General features: G+C 43.6%; 1 protein-coding gene across 1 annotated transcript in view; it reads left to right on the top strand.

Annotated features, from left to right (window-relative positions):
• Nucleotides 1-15,861, top strand: part of RSPH14 (radial spoke head 14 homolog) — a 387,168-nt gene that overhangs the window by 358,412 nt on the left and 12,895 nt on the right. Inside the window, exon 4 of the mRNA XM_075320738.1 lies at nt 14,855-15,080. Within this exon, the coding sequence (XP_075176853.1) occupies nt 14,855-15,080 (226 nt within the window). The remainder of the gene's footprint in view (nt 1-14,854; nt 15,081-15,861) is intronic.

The following is a 15,861-nucleotide window of genomic DNA, read 5'->3' as shown; positions in this document are numbered from 1 at the left end:
TGCTGATAGCAGTGTTGTTGTCCAATCATAAATGTAACCATAAGGGCGTGTCCTGGCTATGGAGGAGTGAGGACGTGTTTGTCTCAGCTCCTGCCACCGGACTACATTACTGACAATTAAACCAGCCCAAGAGCCTGGAAGAAAAGGATATGCAGCGCAGGAGAAGGGAGAGCTCCCAGGGGCCCAGCAGAGGAGCGTCACGGACAGAGGAGAAGGGAATTAGAGGCTTCCTTACCGGGCCGAAGCAGAGGACAGCACTGCAGACATCTCCCAAGATGGAGAGGCAGGGGAAGCCCCAGCAGCAGCAGAGACAGAGAGAGGAAACCACCCGGGCAGCGGAGGAGAGGCAGCTGATAACCCCAGACAGCCAGTATACAAGGTCTCAGGTACAGGGGATCCCTGGAGCTGGGAGCATGGGTACAACCCCCACCATTGCTGATTGCAGACCTGCAGTGGGGAGGCCTCAGGAGGGGGGAGAGGTGCCCTTACCCCTGTCACAGAAGGAGGACAATAATAAATCTCAAGCAGAGGCTGTTAATGCTGCAAATGGGGAACAGGGCCCTGCTAGTGGAAATCTCCTATCTTCAGTGAGACACAGCCTGAGTCAAAGTGTGTATGATATGGAAATGCAAGCAGAGTTAGAGCCTGCCACAAGTACAATAAGATCACATGAACCAGGAGTGCTGACAGAACTTAATGAAATCCGGGCACGCATCTCTTCTATGCCCACCAGAGAAGATATGGAGACATATATAGCAAGGCTGGAACAGGCATACCGCACAGAGATGTCGGCCCTGAGGGGGGAGGTGGAAAGAGTGGACACTCAGAACCAAATACAGGCAGCTAAAATACAGAATATAGAAGACACCACTCAGGCACACGGGGCCATTTTGGATCAACACTCCCGCCAAATACAATATATGGTGGAAGCAATGGACGATGCTGAAAACAGGGGCCGGAGAAACAATTTAAGGGTCCGGGGTTTACCAGAGTCTGTTGAACCTAAGGATCTCCAGAGAGCCCTCCAAGTGATGTTTAATGAGATCCTGGGTGAACCATCAAGCCAACCCCTGGAGCTAGACAGAGTGCATAGAGCGCTTGGCCCTAGACCTACACAGAATGACAGACCTCGAGATGTGATTTGCAGGGTCCACCGTTATGTCCTTAAAGAGGCCATCCTGTTTAAGTTGCGCAGTGGAGTTTCACCAGCATACGAGGGGAGCCAAGTCCAGATTCTGCAGGACTTATCCCGTTTCACTTTACAAAGAAGGAGAGCACTGAAACCTCTCCTGGACATGCTCCGTTCGTATGAGTTTCAATACAGCTGGGGATTTCCTTTCCGCCTGCAGGTCCGACACGCAGGAAAAATGCATGTTCTTAGAAAACCGACTGATATGCCATCGTTTGCTGCAGCCCTGGACATTCCGTTGGTGCCTATAGAGGAATGGCCGGTGTTTCCAATGGGGGTATGGGGTGCTGCCCCAGATGGTGATCGGATGCGTGGCCCTCGAAGAGGAAGACCAGTCTGATGTTTAAGGAGTTATTGGTTTATAAACAAAAATTCATTGGGTTGTTTCTCAATAGAATGTACCTCCCAGTTTTGCTATAATTTTTTTGCCAGGGGGATTAAGTCTTTCTGATTATGAGGGGGGGGGGTTCCCTCCTGCCTTCCTGGAAGAGGGGGCGGGGGGCACCCCCTTACGGTGTATAGCACATTATTCTCTCTAGACCTTGTGTCCTCACATTATATAGGGCTCTGGCTGACAAACTAAGTTGAATAATTGCTTATTGTTAGTCCGGGGCAGGGGGCTCCTTTGTAGAAAGTTCCCTCCCTGATTGGGATAACACGCCATAAAGGAGTGGCGTAGTCTCACCATCCCTAGGTTAGACAGTTTGGTATTCTCTTATACCTATACAGTTACTTTTAGTCTTTTTAGACCCGACGTTAGGGTCTTGTTGTGACCTTGCAGGCGGGAGGCACTCTGACCTCCTTGCCTTTGGTTTCTACTGCTTTGTTGGTAGTTTCTTTTGTATTCTCGACCTTCTTACCTCTTCTCTTTTATTTCCTCTTCTCTTTCCCTGCTCTTCCTATCCTACTTGCCTGCACATCTCTCTCTCTCTCCCTAATCCCCGAACCTATCCCTAGAGTCCCCACCGTTCCTCCGCATTGGAATGACGCAGATTAATTGGGGTTCACTAAATGTGAGGGGACTTAATGTCCCGCAAAAACGCTCCCAGATATTTTTTGACATGCACAAAAAAAGAGTCCATATACTATTGATCCAAGAAACACATTTTAAAACGGGCCACCTCCCCATCTTTAGAGACAGATATTACACTAACTGGGTCCACAGTTCCAACCCAGAGTCAAAATCCAAGGGAGTGTCCATAGGCATCCATAAGTCCCCAGTGCACACAGTTCTAGATACACGGGTGGACACGGAGGGAAGATTTATATTCCTGAAAATTAATGTTAACTCATCCATCTTTACCATTGTCAATTGGTATCTACCGAATAGAGATCCGGCGACGACCTGCTCCTCTCTCCTGTCATCACTGGATGAATTCGCAGAAGGGACCGTGATCGTGGGCGGTGATTTAAACTTCACTTTGGACCCTAAGGTAGACACAACGTCGGGACATAACTTTCTCTCAATAAGGAAACTAACGAAGGTTAAACGTTGTATACAGGAACTCAGATTAGTGGATGCATGGAGAACACTACACCCAGTAGACCGTGACTACACATATTTTTCCCCGGCTCACTCTTCGTACAGCCGCATAGACCTATTCCTTGTAAGTCAGAAGGCCCTGACATGGCAGATACAGGCCTCTATAGGCAGTATCTCTTGGTCAGATCACGCCCCCATATTTTTGAGCCTCACTATGCCGGATGGGCCTGGGAGGCCGTGGTCTTGGCGGTTGAATGATAGTCTGCTGAGGGACCAGGGATGCTTGAAAGACCTGCAGAACACAATAGATGAATTCTTGGAGATACACTCAGGAGACACTACTACCCTACCTGTTCAATGGGAGACACTAAAGTGTGTGTTGAGAGGGATTCTGATCAAACATGGGGCTAGGATTAAGAGGGAGAGAGCCCAAACTATTCTGTCTCTACTTCAGAATATTTCAGACCTAGAGAAGATCCATAAGCAGACATTATCCCCGGTGACACTGACAGAGCTAGTTAAAAACAGAGAGGAACTTAAATCCATTCTGGACCGACAATACGAGCGCCACAGGAATAGACTAAAAAGATTTATGTATGAATATGCGGACAAATGTGGCAGACCACTAGCTAGGTTATTACATCCGAGGGGGGACCCCAGTCACATCCCTACGATCAAAAAAATCGGACGGCCTTTTGACTCAGAACCCAATCCACATAGCGGACCAGTTTCAAAAATATTATAGTGACCTTTACAACATAAGGGGCAAATTTGGGGATATGCCACAAGAAGCTTTGGAGACTAAAATAAATGATTACATACTTAAAACAGCCCTGCCGACTATACCCAATACTGAGGTTGAAAACCTAGAAGCAGACTTTACAGAGACAGAAGTGGCATCTATTATCAGGGATTCTCCCTCAGGCAAAAGCCCAGGTCCGGACGGGTTTACCCCCAAGTTCTATAACATTTTTCAGACTCAGTTATCCCCGTTCATGACCAAAGTATTTAACTCCATATCTGAAAACTCCCAGTGGGTAGCGCAGTCTCTTGAAGCACACATATGTGTTATCCCCAAACCGGGAAAGGACCACTTGCTGGTTACAAATTACAGACCCATCTCACTGATTAATTTAGATTTGAAATTTTTCTCTAAAGCACTTGCCAACAGACTTGCCCTGTCCCTGCCTGGGATAATACATACGGACCAGGTGGGATTTGTAAAAGGCCGGGAGGCACGGGACAATACCAACAAATTGTTCCTCCTGATGGCTCGGTCGAGGGCTCAGTCTCTCCCCATGTGTTTACTTTCAGTGGACGCGGAGAAGGCCTTCGACCGGGTCAGTTGGAGCTTTATGATGGCAGCCTTGAGACAGGTGGGTTTGGGTCAGAAATTTTTGGGCAGAATTGCGTCCCTGTATACGAGACCCTCAGCAAAAGTGAGGACAAATGGGTTTCTATCATCATCCTTTCTGGTCCACAATGGAACGAGACAGGGATGTCCACTGTCGCCCCTCTTATACGTCATAGTCATGGAGCACCTTGCGGTCGCCCTGAGAAACAACACAAGCATCCACGGGATAGAGGCGGGTGGGGAGAACCGTAAGCTGGCTCTATTCGCGGATGACCTTCTCATGTTCATTTCCCAACCACACATATCCTTCCCGTCCTTGCTCAAGGAGTTCGAAGAGTTTGGCAACTTAAGCAACTTCAAAGTAAATTTTTCCAAATCAGAGGCCATGAACGTGACTTTATCGGCAGAAGACCTTGCGAGAGTATCACAAAACTTCCCTTTTAAGTGGCAACCGTCAGTTTTAAAATATCTGGGAGTTATGGTACCTAGGGATCCAGCAAAAATTGTACATCACAATTTTTTCCCCTTATTAGAAAGGACAATCAGGGACTTAAAGAAATATGACAAAAAGAGATTGACGTGGTTTGGGCGTATAAACGCGATAAAAATGGATGTGTTACCGAGGTTCCTGTTCCTGTTTCAGACAATACCCATACAGCTACCGCTAAGTTACTTCTCCAAGATCCGGACAGCCTTGTCTGGGTTTGTCTGGGGGAACAGGAGACCCCGAACAGGAATTAAAACTCTGACCAGACACAAAAGTGACGGGGGGGCGGGGCTCCCAAATTTTCAATTATATTACAAGGCAGCTATCCTAACGAGATTACTGGACTGGCATTTTCATGGTAATTCGAAACAATGGGTGGTGATTGAACAGGATGTGCTGGGAACTCCCTTACATTTACTTCCATGGTTAGAGAAAGAAAGTAGGATCCAGATAGCGAAAGGAATGGAGTTCACGCGGACAGCGATGGGGATGTGGGATGGAGAGATAAAAAAGGGATCTCTCTCTCAGGAGCAGGGCCCACTTACCCCCGTATTCGGTAATAAGAAGTTCCCCCCAGGACTCCACTCCCATAGATTCGGGGGATTTACTCGGGCGGATGATACTCGTTTTTGTCACGTGCTCCAGGGACACACCCTACCAACTTATACTTCCATGCAGGCCACAGGGAGAGAGATTTCCTGGATGGAATATATGCAGTTGAAATCTTTCCTCTCGTACCAGGACAGGGAGAGAAGGATGAGGACACCCCCTACTCCTTTTGAGAAAATATTTTTACAGGGGTCATCACCTGGACATGGCATCTCACTCATTTATAAAATGCTGAACCAGAGAAATAGGGTGGATAAACCTCACTTTGTCTGTAGGTGGGGAGAGGAACTGGGAGAGGATATTCCAGAGGACGATTGGAGCAGAGCGTACCTGTGGACCCACAAGCTTTCCTTGGCGTGCGCCGCTCAAGAGAAAAGTTATAAAATTCTCTCAAGGTGGTACCATTACCCGACTAAATTACATGCTATATTTCCCTCTGTGTCTGATGTGTGCTGGAGGTGTGGGACAGACACAGGTACAATGCTACACATATGGTGGAGCTGTACTAAGCTGCAACCCTTTTGGGACTCAGTGTTCTACCTGTACAAAAAGATGAGCGGAGGTGAAATAGAAAAATCCCCCCAGGTTGCTCTTCTTTCTATGCTCCCAGGAGCTATTAAAACACAAAAAAGGGACATGTTGCGATTTTGCCTGGTGGCTGCCCGTATGATTATCCCACGATTTTGGAAACAGACTAGATGCCCTACGGTGCTGGATTGGTTGGAAGAGATAACAAACCTCCAGAAAATGGAGGAGCTGACAGCAGAACTAAATGGCAACACAGAAAAATGTACTACAGTTTGGAGACCATGGATTATGTTCATGGAGTCCCCAGAGTTTGTGGAGAGTTTGGCGAGCTTTTTGAACTGAGAAACGGTGGGGAATCTCATTCCTTCCCCCCCCTTTTTTTCTTTTCTTTTCTTGCTTTCCCCCCTCCTCTCTAATTTCCTCTTCTTTATGCTTGTATCTTTCCTCTTCTTTCTTTCTTTTCTGAACATTAATCTGCATTTTTCTAGTTTCATTTTTTATATGAAAAGATTTATCAATAATTCATAAGACAATAGACACACAAGGAGAATGAGTATATTAGGATACGGGAAGTCAAAAGAAGTGGGAATTCTGACCTATAATTTATAAGTGGTTGTATGGTAATAGCACAAAGATAATTTGAAGAATTCCAAGAAATTTAGTAATGTAACAATTTCTGGATGTTATCCCGGCATTGAGAAAATGATGTTTATGTATTGTAATTGCACAAATGATATGTTTGTATGTTGACAACAGTTTCATCAATAAAACAGATTTGAAATAAATAAATGTAACCATAAGATATACAAATTATTTAATAATTGTGCACACTGTGTACAGTGCTTGAATAAGTATTTGTACCCCTTGAACTTTTCCACATTATACCCATATATTTAAATGTATTTTATTGGGATTTTATGTGATATACCAGTACAAAATGAATTGTAAAAGAAATGATACATGATTTTCTAAACATTTTAAAAACATAAATCTGAAAATCGTGGCATGCATTTGTATTGAGCCCCATGTAGTCTGATACCCATAAGTAAAGTCATGAGTGACCAATTGCCTCCAGAAGACACTTACTTAGTAAATATAGTTCACCTTTGTAAAATGTATTCTCAGGATAACTTCAGCTGTTCTCTGAAATCCGCAAAAAATTGTTTGAGAACATTAGGTATCAAACATCATCATGAAAACCAAAGAACACACAAGACAGGTCAGGAATGATTAAAGTTGGGGAGAAGAGTAAAGCATGGTCAGGCCAAGCACTGAACATCTCACAGAGCACTCTTTAATTTATCATCCAAAAAATAGGAGTATGGCATAACTTCAAACCTATCAAGACATGGTCATCCACGTAAATTGACATTCTAAGCAAGGAGAGCACTAAATGCAAAACAGTGTATGTGGCATACAACACTGCACATCACACTGAAAACACCATCCCCACTGTCAAACATGGTGGTGGCAGCATCATGCTGTAGGGAGGCTTTGATTGGAAGGTAGATGGAGCTAAATACAGGGCAATCCAGGAAGAAAACTTGTTAAGTGCCGCAAAAGACTTGAAACTGGGGCCTAAGTTTACATTTTAGCAGGCTATGTATAGTCTACTGTTAGAGTAGTGCAAGATTAGGTGCAACAATAGGAATCCATGCACAAGAAACCTGGATTATTGTTTCAGAACTCCAAGTAGTTAAAAATGTCTGCTGGAATTAAGTCATCATCTACAGTATTCCTGGGACAGGTGATAACTTATAGATAGGTGAAAGTCTGACAGCTGGGATCCAAACTGATCGGTAGAATGGGGTACTTCTATCCCATCAGAATAAGTTCCTGAGCTCTGCACTCAACTTGCGGCAGCCCTATAGACAATGAATCCGACCTGCCGTTCCATTCCAATTGGTGATAAAGGTGCCCCTGGTGTTTTTCTCCAACATGTTTTTTAAAAAAAACAACCAAAAAACACAATATTCTCACCTGTCCACTCTCCCACGACTTGTGGCTTCCTTTTCCTGCTTTAGAGTTTGAAGTTTTTGAGAAGGACTTGGATAGTTTCTGCTTAGTATCTTCTCTAGTGATGGGCGAACCCCCCAATGTTCGCGTTCGGAAGCCTCGCCCGAACATTTTGTAAAGATCAAGTTCGGGTTCTGATATAACGCAAACTTGCGTCCAAACACCGAACCTGGACTTTATAGTTATGGGATGGGGCGGGAGGGCTGTAAAATAAAGAATATAGTTAATAATAAATATTGTCATTATACTTACCACTTCCGCAATGCATCCTGCAGACTCTGTCTCCCGGCCGCTTCTGCTTCCGTGTCCGATCATTGCTTAGCCCCCGGGTTACAGGACCTTCCATGACATCATAGCCATATGACCAGTCTGGTGTGAATGTTGTACAGACATTGGGATACAGACTGGTCACATGGCTATGATGTTACGGAAGGTCCTGTAACCCACGAGGTATCAACATTCACACCAGACTGGTCACATGGCTATGATGTCATGGTCGTCAGATGTAGCAGAGCTACTCGCCCGCCTTTGGACTACGTAGGAGGTTGGTTTTTTTAGTAATAAAGATGGAGTCGTAAATGTCTTCTGTTTTATTTCTAATAAAATATTTTTTCTCTGCATTGTTGTTTTATTTTACTATTAACATTACAGACAATCACAGACACTGTCAGTGAGTGGGCGTCTGTGATTGGATGCTGGAGTAACCTGAAACCTAGTGAATGTAATGCTGAAATCTAGCATCTAGAATGTATGGGCAAATTCCAGGGTTCTCCAACAGCCAATCACAGACGCCCATTCTGTGTGACAGCATCTGTGGTTGGCTGTTGGGTCTCTCACACATATAGTAGTGTAAAAATAAATAAATAATTAAAAAAAATTACAGCGCTCCGCGGTATTTTTGATTCTCAGCGCAGATAAAGCAGACGGCTACAGGTGACCACCCCCATCTGCCTGGCTTTACCTTGGCTGGCAATCAAAATACAGGAAGCCCATTAATTTTTTTTTAATTATTTAAAAACATAATAAAAAAAATGTGTGAGCTCCCGCCATGTTTTGATCGTCAGTCAGGTAAAGCCAAGCAGCTGGAGGCTGGGATTCTCAGCGTGGTAAGGCCCAAGCGTTCTGGCCCCCATGCTAAAAACCACAGCCCGCCCTGCCCCTGGAAATGGCGCATTGTTTCTTAGCGCCATTTCCAGGCACTTTACCCGGCTCGTTCAGCGGCCCTGATGGCGGTGGCACACTGGGTAATAAAGGGGTTAATACCATTTTTGTATTCTCAGCTGGTACTAAGCCTGAAATTCATGGTGTCACGCCAAATTAGACATGGCCACCATTAATTTCTAGTAAACAGTAAAAAAAAACATAACATAGAATTTTTTTTATTAGAAATAAAACAAAAAAAACAATTAGAAACTCCATCTTTATTAGAAAAAATTTTACTAGTCCACAGATAGAGAAATGTCAGCTCTGTTTCATCACTCTGTACAGACAAGTGTCTATACAGAGCGAAAAGCAGAGAGAGCAATGTCAGCTCTGCTTCATCGCTCTGTTCAGACATAAATAGAGCGAGAAGCAGGGACTGCCATGTCAGTTCTGTTTCATCATTCTGTACAGAGCGAGGAGCAGGCTGACCCTGAGGGTATGATTCCACTTGCGTATGATTCGTGCTTTCTGACATTGTATCACCCCACATGGCCTGACACTCCCCGGACAGAGGCAGCTCAGCTGCATGGAAATAAATGCAGCCGACCTGCTGCTGTCAGGAGAGTGTGCGCCATGCCGGGTTATGCTATGCGACACTTGCACAGTGACAGTCAAAGTGCAATGGCTCATGGACTCGAGTGAACCCTGAGGTCATCGCGAACACGGCCGAAGACTGCCGAGTGACGAGCAGTGCAATAAATACCCCCAGAAGTTACTAGGACCTCTGATGACATCAGAGCCATGTGACCAGTCTGTAAGCCAATTTCTGTACAACATTCACACCAGACTGGTCACATGGCTATGACGTCATGGAAGGTCCTTTAGTCAGTGGTGGTTACCCATGCGGAAGCAGAATCAGCCAGGAGACAGAGTCTGCAGGACACGTCGCAGGACCTGTAAGTATAATCAGAATGTTTTTAATAATGTACTTTTTTCTTTACAGCCCATGGACCTGAATTGGACTTGAACTGTAAACACGAGATTCCCAGGAAAGCTTGTGTTCGGGATCGTGTGCACGAACACTATGTGTTCGGTATAAACCCCGAGCTTTACAGTTCGGGTTCGCCCATCACTAATTTTCTCCATTTGGTTTTGGATAGTAAAAAAATGGAAAAAAAAAATCTAGGTGATGCATTCAATTTCAGTGTAAATATATCCCATCTTTTTCTTCCAAAAATATTGCATGAGTAAGGAGTACACAGCTTGATCATCTGTTGAGAGAAGCGGGATGACGCTGTAGCTCTTGGGACCCTATTATTCTGTCAGTGAATCATAAACTTATTTTGTGCCCAAACAATAACCCTGGATCGTAATGAGCAAAATAATTTAGAAAAAATGTAGAAAAAAGATTTGCTTTAAATGTCTTTTCCTTTTCATTCTAATGCTTGAGGTTTTTGTATGTTCTTTCTAAAGGTCAATAGAATAGACTAATCAGGATTTGTAGCTTCAAGCACAGAAGGCTTGTAATTCAGCCATGATAAACATACATCTGTAACTACAGTTAATGAGATGAAGAAAGCTCGGCTCCATCTTTTCCTTTCTATGGATACATATAGCTTAGCAATATATTCAGAAACATGGTCAGTTTATGTCTGTTATATAGAGATGTCACCTTGTATGAACTAGACAGCCCAAAATGTGTACCAATATTCTTGACATCGGCATTCTGAGACGCTGCAAGGAAGAAGTTCTCAAGAAGTCATATTTTATTAACATGCAATTTACAATCACTTAAATGGGTTGTCCAGTACTCGTACAACCATTTCTCAATCCCTGTGTTTGCCACCAGTAACATAATAACACCTATACTCACCACCGTTCCCGCAGTGTCAACAGTGCCTGTCCCGAGGATCATGTGACATAAGAAGATCCCGGTGGACAATCTACGCTGTCTTCTCTCTACCCTACGGACAAATCAACACATTTGGAGGAAGTGAGAGCTGTGGTTGCTCTCTTGCTACCTCTGGATATCTTGATTTGTCCGAAGGAGGGAAGAGGGAAGCCAACACTGATCAGATTACCATGGTATTGTGTGACCTCCATCATTGTATCAGAGGGCCCTTAATGACTAAACTGAAAAACCTCAATGCAGTCAGCGAGCTGGAGCTGGTAACAAAATGTCCACAAATCTATTGCTCAGAGTCCAGTGATGGGGGATTTACAAAAGTCACATTGCCCATGGTGATCTTACACTTGGGTGTGACTTGACACACTCAGAATTTTATTTGAGGGTGGGTGACTAAGCTGCCTTCTGCTGCTGGCCTAATAGTAGATGTCGGAGCTGTAGAAGCTAGCCGCTCTCAAGTCTCCTACTCTTTTACTTTATATAAGCTGCCTAATAAAACAAAATCAGTCTTATCTCTCATTCAAACCTCAGTTTATCATGTCAGCGTTCTATCCGTGGCTTTCACAAATAAAACTTGTACCTATGGGGTTGTTCACATGTCTGTGTAATTTTTCAGTCTGAGTGGTCCACACAAAAACACAGAGACATGTTCGATTTTGATTTTTGGATCATTCAATGCAAGTATATGGGTCCATAAAAAAATTGGGATGCCATTCTTGTGCCTTTTGTATTTCTACAAACTGTTGTATATATGAAGGTTGAGTAACGTTCATTATTTTTTTTTCATCCAAGAAAAGCTGATTAAACTCTGATGGTAAAATCTGACACTTACCAAACTCTGATGGTAAAAGCTCACACACTTACCAAAGTCTGATGACAGTCTGGTCAAATACACTAATGAAACTCCAATCATTTTTTTGTGAGTTTTCCCACTTACAAAGAAGAGAGGTCTGTAATTGTTATCATAGATACACTTCACCTGTGACGGACTGAATCTAAAATAATATATATCCAGAAAATCACTTTCTATAGTTTTTAAATAATTAATTTGTATTTTATTGCATGAAATAAGCATTTGATACAATAGATCTTAATATTTGGTAAAGAAATCTTTGTTTGCAATTACAGAGGTCAGACGTTTCCTGTAGTTCTTAGCAGTGGCATAAATATAGTTCGATGGGCCCTCGTGAAAAAATTGGACCTGGCCCCCCCTTATGTTTGCCAGATGTACAGTATGTATATGTATGTATACATTTAGCATTCTAAACCCTATAAAGACATACGAGTTGCCCCCCCCCCCTTAATTATGTAGCAATGTCCACCACCCTGTTCTAATGTCCCCCATCCTGGGCTCTTTCCTCATAAATATGTCCCCCGTTCTGATATCTATCCCCCATACTGGTAAGTATGTCCCCCATCCTGGCATATATGTCCCCCATCCTAGTATATATGTTCCCTATACTAGCCCACATCCTGGTATTTATATAACCCCATCCTGGTATATATGTCCCCATCCTGGGCCCCTCCTGGATTATACTGTCCCCCTCCTGGTATCTACTGGGGCCCTCCTGGTATATGCTGTCCCCCTTCTTGTATCTACTGTCCTTTTCCTGGTGGGCGCCTGGTATATACTGTCCCCCTCCTGGTATCTGCTGTCCCCCTCCTGGTATACATGTCCCCATCCTAGTATATGTCTCCCTTAAGTCTCCCTTATGTCCAATGCAAAAAACAACATTGTACTCACTGTCCCTGGCTCCCATGTCACACAGTGTCCTCCTGTGTAGCCAGCGTACAGTGGCCGGCAGCTTTCGGTGCTATTGCAATCATCATTGCCATGCGCCGTACACAGTCACTGGGATACAGATGACAGCTGCTAGCCTCTGTTTGGCCGGCAGCGTGTATCACAGTACAGGGACCCGACGGGTTTCTGCGCTGCGATGCTTTTCAGCTGGATGTGCAGCCTCAGACGCACATCTAGCTGAAGCAGGGGCTGGGACCAGCAGGTCTCCTGCACCCCTGGGCCCGAACTAGGTTACAATCCCTGCAACCGCAATCCTTCTACCCCTGGTTCTTAGCAAAACTTGCACACAGTGCAGCAGAGATTTTGGCCCACTCCTCAATACAGATCTTGAGATCTTTCAGGTTTCAGGTCTTTCACTGGGCACCATTGAATTTCAGCTCCTTGCAAAGATTTTCTATTGGGCTCAGGTCTGGAGATTGGCTAGGCCACTCCTGGACCTTGAAATGCTTGTTATGGAGCCACTTCTTAGTTGCCCTGGCTGTGTGTTTCGAGTTATTGTCATGCTGAAAGACCCAGCCATGACTGAGGGAAGAAGGTTGTTGGCTAAAATCTCGCGACACATGACCCCATTCATCACCCTTTCAATATGGCGCAGTCATACTGTCTCCTTTGCAGAAAAGAACTCCCAAAGTATGATGTTTCCACCCCCATGCTTCACAGTTGGGACAGTGTTCTTGGGGTTGTACTCATCCTTCTTCTTCCTCCAAACACAGAGAGTGGAGTTGATACTAAAAAGTTCTATTTTGGTCTCATCTGACCACATGACCTTCTCCCATGCCTCCTCTAGATCAGCCAGATGGTCATTGACGAACATCAAACAGGCTTGAACATGTGCTGGCATGAGCAGGGGGACCTTGCAGGCCCTGCAGGATTTTTATCCATGACAGTGTCTTTTAGACTGCGGTCCTAGCTCTCTTCAGGTCATTGGCCAGGTACTCCCATGTAGTTCTGGGCCAATTTCTGACCTTTCTCAGAATCATTCTTACTCCACGAGGCAAAATCCTGCAAGGAGCCCCAGACCAAGTAAGATTGACAGTCATCTTGTGTTTCTTCCATTTTCTAATAATTGCGCCAACAGTTTGCTTGCGTATTATTTCTAATAATTGCTTGCCTATTATTGCTAATAATTGCGCCAACAGTTTGCTTGCCTATTATTTCTAATAATTGCTTGCCTATTATTGCTAATAATTGCGCCAACAGTTTGCTTGCGTATAACCCTATAGCCCGTCCCAGCCTTGTGCAGGACTACAATTTTGTCCCTGGTGTCCTTAGACAGCTCTTTTGTCTTGGCCATGGTGGAGAGGTTGGAGTGTGATGACTGATTGTGTGTGGACAGGTGTCTCTTATACAGGTAACAGGTGCAAATAAAATGGTAATGGGAGCAGAGTAGGAGGGCATCGTATAGAAAAAGCAACAGGTCTGTGAGAATTGCTGGTTGGTAGGTGATCAAATGCTTATTTCATGCAATAAAATGCAAATTAATTATTTAAAAATTATTCAATGTGATTTTCTGGATTTTTTTTAATTGTCACAGTTGAAGTGTATGTACAATAAAAATTACAGACCCCTCCATTCTTTGTAGGTGGGAAAACTTGCAAAATCGAAGAGTATCAAATATTTATTTTCCCCACTCCAAGAAATATAATAGAAAAAAGTCTAGTTCACCCAATTCATATGGAGACCTCCCAAACCAGACGGTGCACGGGCAAAGAGGAATCGGCAAACATCCACATGGCAGGAGAGAAGAAAAAAAATGGCCAGCAATCACGTCCAGGTTATATTAAAAATAAAAATTCTTTATTTTAATCCATATTAAAAAAAATTAGTCCATCTGGGAATTAAAAGAAAAAATCAATTGAACAATAGAATAGAGGAACGAGTTTCAGACTACATGTCCTTATTCACTCCTAGTCTTTCACATACTGGATTGGAGATATGGATTAAAATAAAGAATTTTTATTTTTAATATAACCTGGATGTGATTGCTGGACATTTTTATTTTTTTTTTTCCCCACTTTATATAGTTCCATCTGGACATTGTGCAGTGGCAGTCACTGTTCCCTATATGCTTTGCGCTCTGGAAATTATGTGTTAAAAAAATACAGACAGGTATTTATGTAATTAAGATGTCTGACATAATTAGAACAGCAGAGCTGCGCAGCGAGTGTCTGTGTATTTTGTTATATACAGTGATGTAAAATGAAATCTGCAGTATATTCATAAAAGTAAAGTGTGCACGTATTAAACTGCCAGGTTTAAAAAAAAATGCTGAATGGGCAACGTATCTGCCCAATATGGCCACTGCCACATCACATATTGTGTCATGCTTGTATTGCAGGTGCAGCCGCTCTGGTCGCTGCAGGACTAGTCTCACAGCTGGTGAGGAAGTTGGAGTCTGAGCTGGATGAAATACAAGAGGTCATCTTGGAAACATTGCATTTCTGCTTACAAGCAGATGCTTCCCAGGCTCTTGGGGCCGGAGCTGTGATGGTTCTCAAAGAAAAGCTCAGCCACCCGTTAGTAAGCATTAGGAGGAAGGCTGCCTGCGCCCTCATGGAAATCTGGTGAGAAATGGAGATGTCATTATTCCTGAATAGCCACTAGAGGGCAATATGTGTACATGAATCTCATTGTCATTCTTATCAACACCCAGAAAGATGACAATTATGGTATCATTGCTCTCTTTATATGGCCGAACACAACAAATTTAGGAAACAGATTTAGGAATTACCAGTTTAAATATTTTTCTATTGCATATGTGATAGATATACGATATGTAACTATGTTTTATTTTAAAAAGATCTTAAAAGAATTCTCTGGTGAAAACAAGTTATCTATCCACAGGACAGGTGATGATAACTTATTGATTGGTTGGGGTCTGACAGTGAATAGGGAGTTTAAATCCCCATTGAGGCACTTTTAACCCAGTTAGAATGGAGCAGCATTGTGCATACTTAACCAGTGCTTTATTCCTTCTATATGGGGCTGTTGTAAAAAGTCAATTTAATTTTGTTTAATTTATGGGTTAAACAATTTTATATTTTCATACAGCAGAGTTTTATGAACTTGTCGATACCGAAAATGGTTAGTTTTTATAACTTCTTTGTTTTTGTCATGCATTGAGTAGGATAAGTCTGTGTACACAGCGTGACCGTTGCTCTCAGCTCTATAATTGTCTGGCACACTACAAAAAATACCACAACAAAAAGAGGGAACAATGGGGTCACTATAACAACAATGGGTCCTGGCGCTAGGAAGGGGGAAGATGGGAAATGTCCTGCACTCACCTGCAGCTGTACCTTGCACTCCTAGCCAGTCCCTATACAGGTTCCGCACCTGTCGCCG

This window comes from Anomaloglossus baeobatrachus, chromosome 1 (assembly GCF_048569485.1).
Source record: "Anomaloglossus baeobatrachus isolate aAnoBae1 chromosome 1, aAnoBae1.hap1, whole genome shotgun sequence".
NCBI classification, from domain to species: domain Eukaryota; kingdom Metazoa; phylum Chordata; class Amphibia; order Anura; family Aromobatidae; genus Anomaloglossus; species Anomaloglossus baeobatrachus.
Note: the sequence above shows the minus strand (reverse complement) of the source record. Positions and strands in the feature narration are given on the sequence as shown.